This window comes from Sarcophilus harrisii, chromosome 2 (assembly GCF_902635505.1).
Source record: "Sarcophilus harrisii chromosome 2, mSarHar1.11, whole genome shotgun sequence".
Taxonomy (NCBI): domain Eukaryota; kingdom Metazoa; phylum Chordata; class Mammalia; order Dasyuromorphia; family Dasyuridae; genus Sarcophilus; species Sarcophilus harrisii.
The window spans coordinates 135224574-135241789 of NC_045427.1; the positions used below are offsets into that span (position 1 = coordinate 135224574).

Below are 17216 nucleotides of genomic sequence, written 5' to 3' on the forward strand. Positions count from 1 at the left end.
AGATTCCTCTCTCCGCTCCCCACTTTCTCCCCCCCCCCTTTTCATCCTTTAATCTAGCTCCTTTTGGGCATATTTCCCCTTGCCTTATTTGAGTGGGTTGATGGACATCAATGAGGATATCTACTCCCAACCCTTCTATTTCATCTAACTCTGGTGCTGACTTTGGTCTGATGAGATTTTGGTTCTCTACAGATTCCCACACAGCAGAGCCTGGGGATGGCCAGGCTAAGAAAGAAGAGAAAAAGGTAAGAGGAAGCTTAGGGGCAGTATGTGTTGGGGCTGGATTTTCCAGAGGGTGGGATACATTGGTGTCATTTATAACTTTCAGAAGTGTATAAGTTTGACTAGGGGAAATTCTGTTCTTTCTCTTTTTGCTCAGATGAAGGCTGCACGACTCAAGTTTGATTTCCAGGCTCAGTCACCTAAGTAAGTGTCCTTTCTTCCTTCTCTCTCCCCTGTCTTTAGGGGAAGGAGTATCTCCCATAGACCCATTCAAGTACCCTGACTTCCTCTGTATTCTCATGAGATGAGAGTTCAGAAGCTTCTATCTCATCTTGCTCCACAAAGAAAAGACATAACCAAGACTGGACAAACAGGGCTTTGTCCCAGGTGCCTTATCAAATTTAGAGCCCCAAAGCTAATATCCACTCTACCTCTTGCAGATATAAAAGAAATTGTGTGCCAACAAATAGGAGGGTAATATTTCCCATTCCTCTAGCAAACAGTCTGCTTTCTGTCGAGCTTATCTGACTTGAATAGCCCTTACCATGCTTCTGACAGCCTGCAGTGAATGTGGGGAGAAGATTGGGAAGAATGGGGAATTTTTAAACCTGTGCTAGAGGATGGGTCCCTATTTGTGTGTACCATATTGGAAAGGAAGATAATGGGGATTATTTGTCTATTTGTGAGAAGAGCCTAAACTGTCCATCAACCTGACTGTCCTACACTTGACCTAGCTTACTTCAGCCTAGGTTCAGACTAGGGCATCATGGAAGGGGGTATCTCAAAAGCACTGGAAGCAACAATGCCAAAACTTTTATCCTTCATTCCATTGCTCCAGCATTGTGGGAGTTCCTTGCTTTCCCCATCTCCCACCCTGCCCTCCAAGCCCCCAGTCAGGCTTCTTTAAAAATCTGAAGAAAGAGTCTGGATGAGAAATCCATGCTACAGCTTTCCAGGACCATATAAATTCTATATGATAAGATATATGACACTTCATCTAATTGTCTCTCCCACATACACACAATGGGGGTGAACCCACATGCACATGACTCTGTCTGCATGGATAGGTGAGTTGTATTGAAAGAGGAGAATAGCTGATGACCATGAGCACAGCCCAGGAAAGGGGGTGATCATATCCTGAATTCTCCTCCCCCCAAATGGGGAAATGTCCCTAAAACATGCAAGAAATTGACTAATCCCATATTGAGAATAATTAAGATGTGAAACTTCTAGATAATCTATAAGGGAGTAAGCTCTTTCCCTCCCCTCAGACCAGCTTCCTGGGTGATCTTACTCCCTCTTTCAACGAAGGCTGCTTTCTGCCTCTTGACCCAGGGTCAAAAGTTCCTAGTAGTGTCTCTGTCCACAAAGGCCCCCCAGGCCACCACTGGGGAGGACTTGGAACCTAGGTTTGAAGAAGGAAGTAAAAAAAGATTCTTCTAGGTTTGGGATAACCCCGAGGCAGAAGGAAGTAAAAAAAGATTCTTCTAGGTTTTGGATAACCCCGAGGCAGTTGTCCCCTTTTCTATGACCTTCCTTTACCACCTTTTGATTTTGAGGGATCTTTGAGTGACTTTTTATGCCTGGCCACCAGGGAGTTGACCCTGCAGAAGGGGGACATTGTGTACATACACAAAGAGGTGGACAAAAACTGGCTGGAGGGAGAGCATCATGGGCGGCTTGGCATCTTTCCAACTAACTATGTAGAGGTGAGTGAGGGGCTTCTTTGGTGGGTTGGGAATTTGGGTTCCTCTCTTTCCTGGACCCGGAATCCTGTTGTGTTCAGTCTGTTACTGAGCTCTGCTGTTTTTTCCTTAATAAAACCTCTCAGATTCATGTCTTCATCTGCATATCATCCCAGTGATTGTGAATAACTCTCACCACCTGGTTCATAACAATAATAAGAGCTAACTCTTAGAGGGCTTTGAGCATTTTTTCCATCCATTTTCATTTGGTTCTCACAATAACCCTGTGAAGTAGGAAATAATAATTTTTCTTAAAATAAAAAGAGAGAGAGATTATAAAAGATTTATCACAAAACAAAGAAAAAGCAATCAGTCCTAAATATCAAGAGGGTCCACATAATTAATGAAGTGATTTGGGACAAATAGATTTTTCCATTAGGGAAGATACAAATAGTCCTAATAGTCCTATATCAGGGTAGAGATAAGAGTTGAGGATCAGGCAGGATAGGGGATGCAGTTGTGGATTCTGAGACATCAGCAGGGATTCAGCCAGATGTGAGCCAGGGCCTGGCATTCCATTGAACTGCTCTTTTGGCATCAGTCATCAGCAATGTCAGTACCACCTTTGTAAGCTTTAAATGGTTCTACAAATGCAAGTCATGTTCATCAACCCTTTGGTCAGACACCCTGGCTCCCAGCAAAGGTGACTTTATTCTAATTTGAGGGGCTAATTACTTCTCCCTTCCCCTACTTTTATATATGACTCTCTAAAACATCCTAAAGGGTTCATCCATGAAATGTTATAATTGGAAATATAATTATTTCTTTGGATTAAATTTTTGCCTAGCAGAATGTAAATTCCTTGAAGGTAGGGAATATTCTTCATTGTCTTTTTTATTTTCAGTATTCCTATCTCCATAGCAACTCTTGATCCTAGTATCCTTTTTGTTTATTAATTCTTCCAGCCCTAATTCCTGAATTGCTGTATTTACTTGTTGTCTCCCCCATTAAATTATGAGCTCTTTGAGGACAAGGAAGTCTTTGCTTTTCCTTGTATGTTCAGTGCTTAGCACCATACCTGCCATATAGTAGGTGCTTAATAAATATATAATAAATAAATAAATAAAATATATTAATAAATAAATATAGATAAATATAATAAATATATAAATAATAAATATATGTTAATAAATAAAAATATATGTAATAAATGCATTTTGGAACCTTGTCTCAGGGCCAGGCTCTGTGCAATTCGGGAGAGTATGTTGGGTCCTTGTATTGTCTGATCTATGTTATTGGGAGTCCTGCCTGTATTCTCTGTTCTTCAAGGAAATCAGGATGAGTCTCTCCAATTTTTGTCTTTGCCTACTCCTTAGTTTGACATCATATTTGGCAAATGCTTTGGGTTATTACTTCCTAGCTGTGTGACCCTGGGCAATTGCCTCAGCAAAAAAAATGTCTTAGGTTGTTGATGAACACATACTAAAATGGAACTTTTAATCCTATATTTTAATTTTAATTCACTTTCATTCCTAATTTTAATTCCTTATCCTTCTTTGAAATAGGAATTCAGTTCAACTGAGCATTTATTAGGCACGTAAAACTGTTTATGCCCTGAATTGTGCTCATTGCTAAGGATACAAAGGTGAAAATGAAGCAATCCTTGTCCTCTAGGAGTTTCAATTCCACTTCACTGGGGGAGTTACAATGTATAGACTATATAAATAAAAGACAATGTAAAGGAGTAGGAAAAGAACATTAACAATTACAGGGATCAGGAAAGACCTTAGGTAGGAGGTGTCACCTAAACTGAACTTTGAACGAAGTTAAGGATTCTAAGAAATGAAGTTGAGGGGAAGGCATTTCAGGCATAGGAGAAAGAAATCTACTATTTTATATAGGAATTAGCTAACAAGCATTCCTCATGGAGAATAAACACCCAGTAAGTCCCTGTGGGTCACACAAGACAGCATGATATATATCCCTCCTTTCTGAGAAAGAATGTGTTTTATGATCTCCTGAGACACCCTGAAAAATGGGGTATCTGAGGGAGTGAGAAGGGAGGCTACTGGGGAAGATAAACTGCCAAAATACAAATTTTGCCTAAGGCTGGCAGCTTTTAATTGAATGAAAATTCTTAATTCTAGACTTGAAGGCCTTCCCCCAATCTCATCCCTTATTCCTCCACCCTCCTCCCTTCTCCCCCGTCCTCCTCAAGGCTCTCCTTGGCTTTCTGTATTGCAATTCATGTCTCATTCCAGGGACGAAAACTATCCTGCCCATTCCCACCTGGTTCCCATTTCCACATCTTTCCACATACCTTTCTCCACCTGGAATGCACATACCTTCTCTTCCAAATAGCTTCTTAAGACTTAGTATTTGCTGCTTGCGTCTCTTATCCGTTTGTCACAGATATCTGTGAAATTTAGGCTTTTTAAACTAGCTTTTTAAAAAATGTTTGTTCTTTTCTGGCCACTCCTTTCAGTAAAATACTTTTTGCCTGAGAAACTCAAATACTTTGTTTTCAATTAAGTAAGTTAGTAACACTTCCGGAAACAAGATTGCAGTGCAAAGAATACTGCATCTGGAGTCAGAGAATTTAGGTTCCAAATCCGGCGAGGCAAGTTGCTTAACCCCCTGTGGGCCTCATCTTCTGCATCTATAAAATGAGGGGATTTAAATAGATAACGCTTTTCAAATCTTTGATCTGTAAATTCTTTGCTAAAATTCCAACCCTGGGGTGTGCCGGTAAATGTTTACCAACCTGCTGCGGTTGGGATAGAAAATGTTTGTAATACACTTTTAAGCTTAATTTGCATTGTAAACATTTTTCTGTCACTTTCTTAACTATTCAACAGAGCAATAAATCAGGTTCTAATTTGTATTGATTTCTGAGGGGAAAATAAATGTCCACACTGAAAATTTAATTGGCTCTTGAGAGCTTCCAAAAACTGGCCCTAGCCCACTTCTGGCCAAGTCTTATGTTGTCTTCTTCCAAGAGATGGGATGAAATAATGAAGAGAGTGCTAGATTTGAAGTCGGGGAGGACTGGATTTGAATATCTCAATTAAATGCTAATTATATCCCAACCAGATCAGCCTCAGTTTCTTCATTTGTAAAAGGAGATAATACCTATATCATAAGATTTTATGACAATCAGATGAGATGCCTAGGAAGTACTTTACAAACTTTATGGTCCAAAGTAAATGATGATATAATAAAGTGTAACTCCTTGCTGTGAATCCCCAAGCACATGTTCAGTAAATGTTGTTACGGTTTAGTTGTTTTTGATTGTGTGATCCTTTGGGGGATTTTCTTGATACTGAAATGGTTTGCCATTTCCTTCTTCAGCTTATTTTACAGATGAGGAAATTGAGGCAAACAGGGTTAAATGACTTGTGCAGGGTCACACAGCTAGTATCTGAGGTTGGATGTGAATTCAGTTCTTCCTGATTCTAGATCCAGCACTCTATCCACTGGGCCACCTACTTGCCTCAGACAGTGGGCGGTTGATTCAGGAACCTTTGACCTTTCCTTTTTCCTCTTCTAGGTGCTGCCCCCAAATGAGATCCCAAAGCCCATCAAACCCCCAACCTACCAGGTACTGGAATATGGAGAGGCTGTGGCCCAATACAACTTCAAGGGGGATCTGGAAGTGGAGCTCTCCTTCCGAAAAGTGAGTGAGCGCATTTAAGGTGGGAAAGGCAAGGGAACTTTTAGGTAAATGTCAGAATTGGGAGGGAGAGAGGGCAGAAAATAATAGTCAAACAACCTTCCCCATTTTTGAAACTTTTCCTTTCCTGACTTGTTTGGATAAAGTATTTTCCTTCCCTGTTGTGACTGGCTTCAGAACCACATTTCTTATGGATTGTAAGTATCTAAAGGGAAGAAACTATTAATTCTTTCTGGATCGATTTTTATAGTGAAAATATAACCATAAACAACAAATATAATTTGATATTTGGGTAAAGGGGAAGTGGGAGGAGACAGGAAAATTGAAGGAAGCTAGAAGAGAAAACAGAAAAAAGTATAATAGCAAGAAAGGGATTTGAAAATAGAGGAAGGAGGAAGGGAGAAAGGGAAATAGGAAGGAGAAAGGCATAAAAAGTTTTAAGGAACTTCTAAAGCCCTTTCTTTTGGTCTCTCCACTTTAAACAATCAACATGTGTTGAGAACTTGCTATGAGGTGGACATTAGGGAGAAGACAAAAAAAAGCTATAAGTTTCTAAATGTTTTTTTTTTTTCTTATCAGTTTCTTTTTTCTTTTCTTTTGTTTTTTGGAGGCAATCCCCAGGGTCAAGGGTCACACAACTATGTCAGGTCCACTGCTTCATCTACCTGCCCTATCAGGTTCCCCCCCCCCCCCCCCCCCCCCCCCCCCCCCCCCCCCCCCCCCCCCCAGGTCCACACAGCCAAAAACGTTTATCCACAACAAACTCACATAATCTGGCTGGGTAGAGAAGAGTAACAGGTAAAAAAAGGTAACAATTTAGACCGGAATTGGGCAAGGAACTTCAGGTGGGGGAAATGCCTGAGATGGGAAAGGGGTGGAATGTTTTGGGGATGTTAGTCTGCCTGACTGGGAGAGGAAGATTCATGAAGGAAAAATTTGATTGAAAGCTCCTTTTTGTTTCTCCGCTTCCTGCAGGGTGAGCGTATCTGCCTGATAAGAAAAGTGGATGAAAATTGGTACGAGGGCCGCATCTCAGGGACTGGACGACAGGGCATCTTCCCTGCTAACTACATCCACGTCTCCAAGGAACCCAGGGTCAAGATCTGCGAAGATGGCCCAACCCCCACCCACCTGACCCTGGCTGGCTCCCAAGTCCCAGGGTCCCCACGCCTGGGCACCTCTAGACAAGCAAGGCCATCTGGTTCCCCCTCTGTATCCCAAAGCACAGCCGACACCACTGACTGGGGGGGCCGAACCTCTCCCTATCGAACTGGTTTGGCCTTTCGTTCCAGCACCCAGGAACCTTCCTCACGGACTTCTCCATCCAGACCTCAGACCCAGGTGACTCCCAATTTCCCATGAAGAGAACGAGGCATCCTGAGGCAGCTAGGTGGTACAATGGATAGAGCACCAGCCCTGAAGTCAGGAGGACCCGAGTTCAAATCTGGTCTCAGCCACTTAACACTTCCTGGCTGTGTGACCCTGGGCAAGTCACTTAATCCCAATTGCCTCAGGAAAAAAAAAAAGAGAGAGAGAGAGAAGGAGGTATCCTAAATCTGCTTCTTTCCCTATTTCTGTAGCTGGGATGGTAAAATAGGATGTTTATTCTAGGTAGACCATGGTGTACGAAATAGCCCAGTGGGAGTGGATGGTAATTGTGTCTGAGCAGAGCAATGAAAACCAATCTGTGTATGTTGGAGTGTGGAGTGGAGTTAGAATATGGTTCTCAAAACAAACAAGACACTTTGACAAACTGAAATCTTTTTGTGGGGTACTGATGGTGACTATTAATTATGCAGGATCTTCTCCCTCCACAGAGACCATATTATCTTAGCCTTGTGCACTATATTTCTGTTGAACTGGATTTCAATATAGTTTTTTCTGATCCTTTTATGTCATATTATATTTTCATATAAATAAATAGGCATTTTAATTACTCTAAACATAGCAAATAGGACAAACAGGAATGGGATAACTTGGGACCTTGCATCCTGCTCCACCTTCCTTTGTTTGCTCTTAGTCTATGGTAGAACCTGAACCAGAAGTCACTTTAGGCAGGCAGGAGTAGTGAGAGAATGCCAGCTATAAAGGAGCCTTAATCCTAGGATTTGGTCTTATTTGTGGACAATGGTTAGAATGCTGGGCCTGGAATCAGAAGTCTCACCTTCATAAATTCAAATCTGGCCTCAGAGACTTACTGGCTCACTTACCCCTCAGCAAGTCACTTATTCCTGTTTGCCTCAGTTTCCTTATCTGTAAAATGAGCTGGAGAAGAAAATGACTCCTGGATCTTTGTCAAGAAAACCACAAGCCTGGAGTCAGGAGGACCTGAGTTCAAATCTGGTCTCAGACACTTAACACTTCCTAGCTGTGTGACCCTGGGCAAGTCATTTAACCTTGTGTCAGAAAAAAAAGAAAGAAAACCACAAATGGGATCTTGAAGAATCAGGATGTGGTTGAAACTACTGAAATACTGAACATTAGCAAAACTACACTTATACCATTCCATGTCCAGAGTGTCTTCCAAAGGGTCAATGGATAGATAAAATGGAATGCCAGTTATTTCATCATTTTCTAAAAATCTAAGCATTTTAGATGTTCGTGCCTCAGTTGCCAATATGTAAAGCAGGGATAATAAAACCCTAAATATTTTTTGAGATCATGGTTTGAATAAAGCAAGCCAATGTATAAAAACGTATTGAAAAGGGTTTAAGGTGCAATTATTCTCTTTAAGCCATAGCATCCTTTGAAAATCCTTTTAGCATTGCTGAAAGATAGACTCTTGTCTACCTGCATCATACACATGCTTCAAAATAGCCCATGCTTTTCTCATTATTCGTCCTCAGAGTCTTGGTGTTTCCAGGACATTACCAACTTACCACTGGGATCCCAGCCCTCATCAAGACCCTTCTTCTTCTTCTTCTGGATCATCTAATATTCACTGGACCCCGTGAGTCATTGTTGTTTGTTTGTTTTTTGTTCTTGAAGAGAATCATGATACCAGAAAGGTGACATCACTGCTTGCAAGTGGGGTGGGACTGTACAAAGTCCCCAATCTCACTCTCTCTAGAGCCCTCTGGGTCCAGTGGTAAAATGTAAATCAGGATAGCAGGAAATTGCCGTGGATGCAGTGGGAGAATTTTATCTTTTTAAACTATGGTGTTAGTAGGTCTCAGATTGATTGATTTAACATCCATTCGGTGAGATTGTAAATAATAATTGGTTCTGTTTTGACCACAAACCCTGAGGATCTTCACCTGGTCTGTATGAGTTGAGAAATTGTCAGATGGGGGTGGAAAATGTTATAGGGCATGTGGTCCAATGAATAGAGACTTTCATACTCGGGGCCACTGAGGAAGCTAAATACAATTCAATTCAACAAGTAAACTCAGCTCTCTGATTGGGGATTTGGGTGGAAGACAATAGTGATGTCCAGGTAATCTTTGTTCTTTCAGGAATATTTTAATCTAGATATGGGGTCAGCAAACTATGGCCTCTGGGTCAAATTCAGCAGTCAAAACCCATAAAAGTCATTTTTAGCTTGGAGGCCAGCAAAGACAGGTGATGGACACATTTGGCCCATGGGCCATAGTTTGCCAATCCCTGACCCAGAGGGAAAAGTGAAAAGACAGAGGAACAAATGTGCTATATATATATATATGAATTTATTTATAATATTATTGCTTTTGGCTGTAGATGGTAAGAGATTTCTGACTCTGCTTTACACAAATCACATTTCCTCTCTAGGCCTTAGTTTATTTATAAAATTAGAGGTTGGATTAAATGAACTCTGAGGTCCCTTCCAGCAAAGAACATCTGTGATTCTGTATTTATTTGCCTTGAAATGATTGACACAGATTTTTGAGAAAGGAGAGAGAAAAGGGTCAGTGTGGCTCAGGGAAGAAGACTTCCTGGAAGAGATAGGCTTGTAGGATGGGTTGGGTTTGGAAGGGAAGCACATCTGGCTGTGCCAAAGGAGAACAAATTCTTTTGAGTTTTCACAAAAGAAAGTGTAAAAGAGAGTGTACAGAGAGGGAAAAGGTCTGCTCAGTGATGTTGAGTGAAATGGGAAAAGGTAAAGATGCTTGTGGTCACTGCAGCATCTCCTCCCTTAGGTACCGGGCAGTATATCGCTATTGGCCCCAGAATGAAGATGAATTGGAGCTTCGGGAAGGAGACCAGGTGGATGTCATGCAGCAGTGTGACGATGGCTGGTTTGTGGGTACGGCCTGGGGGTGGGAGGGACTCTTGTGGGTGTCAGCACCTGGAAGGAGGCCCTGTGAGACTGGGACCAGCCTTCACTTGCACCAGTTTGCCAACATTCAGGGGCCACAGCCATTCAGTTCCAGGAAGGTGACAGGAAAGGGCTTACGTTTCTGTAGCATCTTTCTTTTTCTTTTTTTGTTGTTTCTTTGTAATTTTCAGTTCCAAATGCTTTCCCTTTGCTGCCCATTGAGAAGACAAGCTATATAAGTAGCATCTTTCAAATATGATATAGATATAAGTAGCATCTTTCATAGCATTCCTCTCAGGCCATTTAATTCTTACAATGCCCTTTAGCTAGATGGAGGAAACTGAAGTGCAGAAGCTTGACCCATCTTCTTCTGCTGCTTGGAGCTACTAAGAAAGGATCCCGACTCGAGAGTTTATATTCTAATGTACTTGCTGATTGTCGTGTGGTACAAATCATTTTAACTTCTCAGTGCCCCAGGCAGCTCTCTTTAAAAACTTGAGCACTAGGCTTTTTTTTTTCTGATATAGACAATTGTAGAGTCTCTTAAATGAAACTTTACTGTATAACACTGTGGGGGGAAAAAAACAACCCAAAATACTAGAGTACAATTCAGTATGGATTAATAGAGGAAGTATTCTTTCTAGGATGAACTTTTCTGATGAAAGCAATGTTCCATGCCCCCATGCCCAAAATAGGTAGCACTTACCTGACAAGCTTGTTATGTAAAGTGCTTTGGAAATTTTAAAATGTTACGTGATTGGCAGAGTTATTTTGGTTATTTATTAATTAATAAGTAAAGTTAAATGAATATTGATTGAATCTTGATTTAATTGACTTGTTATTTATTGTGTGACCCTGAGCAAGTCCCAGTATCTCCAAGATGTTTTCTCACCTGTAAAATAAAAATAATAGTACTTAACCTTACAAAGTTCAAAGGATTAAATATATGTGTGTGTATGTATATGTGTGTATGTGTATATATATATATATATATATATACACATACACACACACATATCTACACATACACATATATATGTATTTATAAAGCACATGTATATGTGTACATACATACACACACATATATCATTGTTTTATACAATATGGTAACTTTCCATGGAAAACTTTAACCCATTATCAAGTATTGAGTATTTGTCCAACCCTGGGCTTGGCTCAGAGCAGATTTTAGAGAAGAATAAAATACAGTCACTAATCTTAAGGATTTCACAGTCTGGCTGAGGAAATATAACTCTCTTGGCTGGCATATAAAAAGCACTTTGTCAATACCTGTTGATTGATTAATATCACTGAAGGGAGAAAACATATGAACAAATGAGTATTTACAAGATAATTTGATGAAGAAGAGAGTACTAACAATTAAGGGGGAGGAGGGAGGAAGGGTTTCTGTTGGAGCTAAGGCACAATCTGAACCTTGAAGGAAACTAAGAATTCTAGGAAGTAGAAGTAAAATATTCCACGTATGCGGGATGGTCTTTGCAAAGGTTGAAATGAGATCAGAGAGTATCAAGTCAGCCCTTCAACTGGAACATTAGGTGTGGAGGGCAGGGCTATTGTCATAATCTTGGAAGGATATGCTCAAACTAGATTGTTAAGACTTTAAAAGCCACACTGAAGAGCTTGTATTTCATTGTAGAAATGATAGGGAGCCAATGAAGATTTTGGAGTAGGAGAATGCTACAGTCAGGCTTGTGCTTTAGGAAGATTATGTTAACAGCTATGTGGAGAATGGCTTTGAAAAAAAGAGAGCCTGGAAACTGAGAGTTCCATCAGGAGGCCATTGCAGTAGTCTAGCTGAGAGGCAATAAAAACCTGAACATATTAGGGAAAAAGAAGGAGATATGAAATATATTGTGGACATAGAATTGTCTAGTCTTGGAAATGTTGGTTGAATGTGGGGAATGGGGGAAAGCCCTGGGAAGAGGCGTATCCAGAAAGAAGTAGTATCATAGAATATCAAATAATGCAGAAAAGACATGAAGAAAAGGCTATTGAATTTAGAACTTGAGAGAAGAATCTTGGAGAGAGTTGCTTAATTGAATTATGAGATCAAAAACCAAATTTGTAAGGGCTTGAGAAGTAATTAGGAAGTAAAGGCAACCAATGCAAAAGTATTTTTGGAGATTAATTGTGAAAGGAAGGAGAAGGATAGGGTGATAACTTGAGAGGATGATAGGATCCCTTGAAAATTTTTTGATAAAGTCTTGGATGCATTTGTAGGAAGAAGTAAAGGAACCACTTAATTTGTGGAAATGAAAAATAAAAGATGGCACTGAGATAGTCGAAAGGGCACTGTGCTAGAGAAGATGGGAGCATAAGATCATAAATAGAAAGATTAACTTTGTCAAGAAAAAAGGCTACCAGAGAAGGGCCTTCACATTAGATGGCCTATATTTTTTGGTAAGATAAGAGTTTTTGCTGAAAAGGAAAGGTAGAACCGTGTTATCAAACTCAAATAGAAACATCTTCTTCCTTATTGATTTAGAAAACCACAAATTTACATTATTTCTGTCCATTGTGTGTTAGTTTATTTTGATAATCTGGTTCTGGAATCATTGACTCAATGTGAGTTTGACACTCCTGGAGAAAGCTTGAAAAGGTATGGAGGAGCTACTGTTGGGGGTGTGATAGAAAATCAATTAAAGAAATATACAAAGATTGCCATAAAGTGGTGAGACTTTATTTGAGATAAGATTACATTCACCTGTAGCAGTTTGTGAAACACAGTTGTTTGACTTCCTTCAATGTTCACTTTTATCACTCTTCAGTAAAAGATGAATAGAGTGGTGGAGATAACTTTTGGAGGTACCCAAGGTCGGGTTTGCCAAGGTATGAGCAGTGATCAGACCAAAAGACAAGAAATTTGAGAGAAGACATTGAATTGATTAGCTAGGCAGAAGGTATAATTTCTGCTAGAGGGGGAGGGGCATAGGTGAGATGTAAGGCCAGAAAAGGATTGATGGCTTGGGAGAAATAAAATAACTAGCGGATCTAGTGAAGACAAAGATGGAAGGGTGAGTCAGATAAACTCATTCATTTGGAGAAATGAGAAGCTAGAGGTTGTGATAAGAAGCATCTTAGTTTTGGATCATGGAGTCAGAATACTGTTCAAAGCTTCTCTTGTAATAAAGGGGATGAGAGATTATTAAAAAAAAAAAACTAATTGACTTAGAAATCTTGTTTTCTAGTATTCTGGATGTATAGTGCTCTTCCTCATAGATTAGAGCTGGCCTTTAGAGGCTATTAAGTTAGCTTTCCTTTTTTTTTTTTTTTTTTTCCTTTTTTATTGATGAAACCTTGAGAGGTTAAGTCACAGAGGCTCCCAAAGCTAGTAGTTATCTGAGGAAGACTCTGAACCAGATTTTCCTGCCTTTAGAGTCAGTGCTATATCTGTTGCTGCTTCTTCTTATTCCATGTTGCTGCTAAGGAAAGAAGGGAGATGACTGAATATCCTTCCTAAAATTCAGTGCTGAGTGCCCAGCACTGTAGACAATACTTTAGATAGTGGTCTGAGCAGGGCAGAGTACAGGGGTGGCTCCCACTTCCTCATTGCTGGAAGATATGCAACCTAAGATAACCCTAACTTTCTTGGCTGCTCCATCAAACTGTTTGTTCATATGGTATTTATGGTACACTACAACCTGCAGACCTTTTTTTTTATTTATTTAATATATTTTGTACAAACACAAAAATATGCAGAAAGGAAGGAAAGGGAGAGACAGACAGAGAATGTCTAGAAGTCAGCAATCAGGACAGTCCATGACTTATAGGAATGAGTTAAAGGAACTGGGTGATATTTCGCTGGAGAAAAGAGAACTCAATGAGGCTATGATAGCTGTCTTCAAGTTTTTAAAGAGCTATTAAATGAAAGAAAAATTAGAATCGTTCTGTTTGATCATAGAGACAAAACTAAGAGGAAGGGATAGAGGGTGCAAAAATAAATAAATTCAGACAATGTCAGGAAAAACTGACAGAATGATCCAAATATGGAATGGACTACTTGGTAAGATAGTGGATTCCTCTTTTTTGGAGGTCTTCAGTGAACACTTATTGGGTTTGTTTCAGAAAGGATGCATTTTCAGTTGACTGCTGCAGTTCTTGGATTCTGATCGTGTTTGTTAATCTCAGTATTCTCTCTCAAAGGAAAATGTTTATATCTGAGTTGAATTGCTTTCCCATCTACAAAATTATTTGATTTATCAGTGTAAGACCCAAACCTTAGAGTGTGGACTTTAACATCTGCAAACATAAAATGCAAACGCTATGAGGAATCTCTGAGGTCATTTAGTAAAAACCCTTTCATTTTATGGACCCGGAAGTTGAGAGACAGAAGGGGAAAGCGACCTGCACCAAGTCACACAGAAAGTAAATGGCAAAGTCAGGACTGGAACTTTGGTCTCCTGTCTCCCCACCCTCACTCCCCTTTAAAGCTAGTTCCTCTAAACTACCTTCCCTCTCTGAAGCATGTGGACTTTCCAGGAGGAAGGGATGGATGGGATTATTCCTTTATTCCTCGAGGACCCCTTCTCTTTGTTTTCCCTTTGACCCCTTAGCAGGGCACAAACAACCTTTTCTTGTTCATTCAGATGTGTGTGGATGGGAAAAAGTGTGGGTTGATAGAGGAGGCATCAGATTGTGAATCCAAAGACCAGACTTCAGATTTTATCTCTGATACTTATTGTGTGATCTGGTTCTTAATCTCTCTGGGCCTCAGTGACTCATTGATAAAATGAGAGTGTTAAAGGAGAGGGTCTCCAAGATCCCCCACCAGTGACTGTAAGTACCATGAGTTAGCTGGAGTCTGGTGACGGCTTCTTGCTTTCTAGACTTCTGCCACCAGGGGGTAGGAGTTAGAAGCTAGAAAGCACCCTCCACCTCCGGCTGTCATGGAGATAAGTGGGCTAGAGTAATTTTTCTGGTCATTGTTACTAGGACTATACTTGAGAAGATTTGTTTGTTTTTCCTCTACCATCTTCTCCACTCCCATAACATTTTCTTAAAAATATAAAATTTTATTGATAATTTTCTTTTCACATTACTCTTATTTCTCATTTATTTCTTTTCACTTCTGAGAGCCACCCTCCATAAAAAACAATTTTAAGCTAAAACATAAATAGTTCAGCAAAACTATCACAAGAGAAATGGCTGACACTAGTGTTCCACACCCATACTCCCCATCATTATTAAGATGTGTGTCCCCCCCTTCCCCAGGTTTCATTTTTCTGTTTCTTTCCTCGCAGGTGTCTCCCGGAGGACCCAGAAATTCGGAACCTTCCCAGGAAACTACGTGGCCCCTGTATGAACGGACCCTTTGGCAGCCTGGACCAAGCCCAGAGCTCTGCCTATGAAAGCCCAGCCCAGAATGGGGATGGGGAGAAGGGATGGGAGTGGGAGGTGCTGCAGTTAGGACACTGCTGACAAGGGCTCTCTCTGTACCCTCCCCTTCCTCAGCTAACCCACTGACAGCTGCTTTGTTGTGGTCTTTCTCTAAGACCTGAGGGAGGATGGGGATGGAGGGGGAGGGGAGGAGCGTCTGCAGGATGCCTCGGCTTCTGTGGGGCCCCATCCTGTGTGAGACACAACCACCAGCCCTCTGCCTGCTCTTCCCATCCTCCCTGCCTTAGGGGACCTGGAATAACTCCACTCAACTCACAGACACCCCTCTAACAGCCTTATCACAAGGCTAGTTCCCAGCCTTATCGAGACCAGAAATAACTTCTCCTCCTCTCCCCCTACCCCCTCCATCTCCATGAAGAAATGTATCCTGGACCAAGGACCACCTTCTTAACTTAATGGACCAAGTGCTATCACCTGGAAGAGGTTTCCTTCCCATGTCTCATCTTGTCTTCCCTCCCTTTCTTTGCTAGTTGAGTTAAGAAAGGGCTGGGAGAGATGGCAAGGAGGGCCCTTCTCTGGTCTTCTTCTCAGAGCTCCAGTAAGGGTTCAGCCTTTAATGTTAGTAATCCAATCCCAAAGTCCTGGAAGACTCAGGCTGTACGTTCCCCCTCCTATGGCACCCTTGTTCTCCCCTTGGAGAAACTATATAATAAACCTGGAACACCTTTTTTGACTCCGAGGCTTTTTGGGGGGGCTGCTGTTGGTTCTTTTCTCTGAGAGGGAGAGGTTCCTTACCTGGAACTTGAGCCCTGCCATGGAGGTCTCATGGGACTGATCTCCACAGTAACCCCCTGCCCATCTTCAGGGGCGGGGTACAATTTGACAGGGATGGTGCAAAGAGAATTTCCACATGTGAGTGGGGAACATGGAGAGAACGGGGATGACTGGGGAGGAGGGAGGGCTGCCCTTGTGGATTCTGGGGCAATCACAGACTCGCCTAATGAGATGACATTGATAATCACTCTGCTAGTGATGTTTTCCGTGTCTGTGTGTCTGTGTCAGCTGGAGAGATTGGCTAGGAGTCATGGCAGACGGACACAGCACAGGCCCTGATGGAGCATTTGTCCCCTGGGTAGCCAAGCCAGGGCCTTCTCATGCCAGGAAGGGTTTTTTAGGGGCTCAGGCTATGTTCATCCATCACCCCTCTCAGGTGCCTTTATAACCTTCCCTGGCCAGATCTGACTCAGGCCAATCGAGAGCAGAACAAAGTGAGCTGAGAACTTTGGATTTAAGATTAGAAGAAAATGAAGGCATTCATAGCCTAGGCAGGGCAGAATACTTAGATGAGGGGGACATTTTTGTTTTAAGTGATTTCAAGCCTTGAGTTCTGTCTCTCTTTACTTTCCTCCAAGAGACAGTAAACAATCAGGTGACACCTATGCAATTATGTAAAACATTTCAGGGAAAAGATTTTAATTGAAGATATGACACATTCAGAGAGGCATAAGTGCCAGGTTTGGCTATGATGACCCATCTGTCAGAAGTTAAAGGGAGGAGTCAAGTGACTATACCTGCTCTGGTTTTTGTACTTATGGCACCAGGAAACTACTTCAACTGCCCAAGCCTTTTATGCTCTAAGCCAATTAAGTCTCCTGGACAGTTTCAGTACTTTTTAAAGGAAAACTAGCCTAACCTGCTTGGGACTGGACCTTGGGATATTGGTCCCGCCACACCCTCTCTGAATCTCAGTCTTCAAGGTTTTATAGAGTCTCTCTCTACCCTTGGGAATCCCCAGGCTTTGGATGAGTTGGGAGGAGCAAGGTTTAATTTGGAGAGAGGTGCCTGCTTGGGCCTGGACGGATTTGGGAGGGCTTTGAATTCTAGGAATGAGTCCTGGGACCCTAACTTCTTGGTAGGACTGATATATGTGTGTGTTCCTATACTTGTGCCTCAGAGGATTGAAGAATGAACCCAATCACAGCCTCCTGGGAGCTTCTCTCTGGTTCACCATCCCCGCAAGGATGATATAATCCCTATTTCTTAACCA

General features: G+C 41.4%; 1 protein-coding gene across 2 annotated transcripts in view; it reads left to right on the forward strand.

The window, feature by feature from the left end:
• SORBS3 (sorbin and SH3 domain containing 3) overlaps nucleotides 1–15902 on the forward strand; it is a 35056-nt gene extending 19154 nt beyond the window's left edge. For both annotated transcript variants that reach the window (XM_023494782.2, XM_023494781.2), the window contains exons 15-22: nucleotides 193–245; nucleotides 380–426; nucleotides 1817–1931; nucleotides 5458–5583; nucleotides 6556–6921; nucleotides 8427–8530; nucleotides 9696–9802; nucleotides 15073–15902. In XM_023494782.2, the coding sequence (XP_023350550.2) occupies nucleotides 193–245; nucleotides 380–426; nucleotides 1817–1931; nucleotides 5458–5583; nucleotides 6556–6921; nucleotides 8427–8530; nucleotides 9696–9802; nucleotides 15073–15134 (980 nt within the window). In that variant the 3' untranslated portion in view covers nucleotides 15135–15902. The remainder of the gene's footprint in view (nucleotides 1–192; nucleotides 246–379; nucleotides 427–1816; nucleotides 1932–5457; nucleotides 5584–6555; nucleotides 6922–8426; nucleotides 8531–9695; nucleotides 9803–15072) is intronic.
• The last annotated feature ends 1314 nt before the right edge of the window (nucleotides 15903–17216 follow it).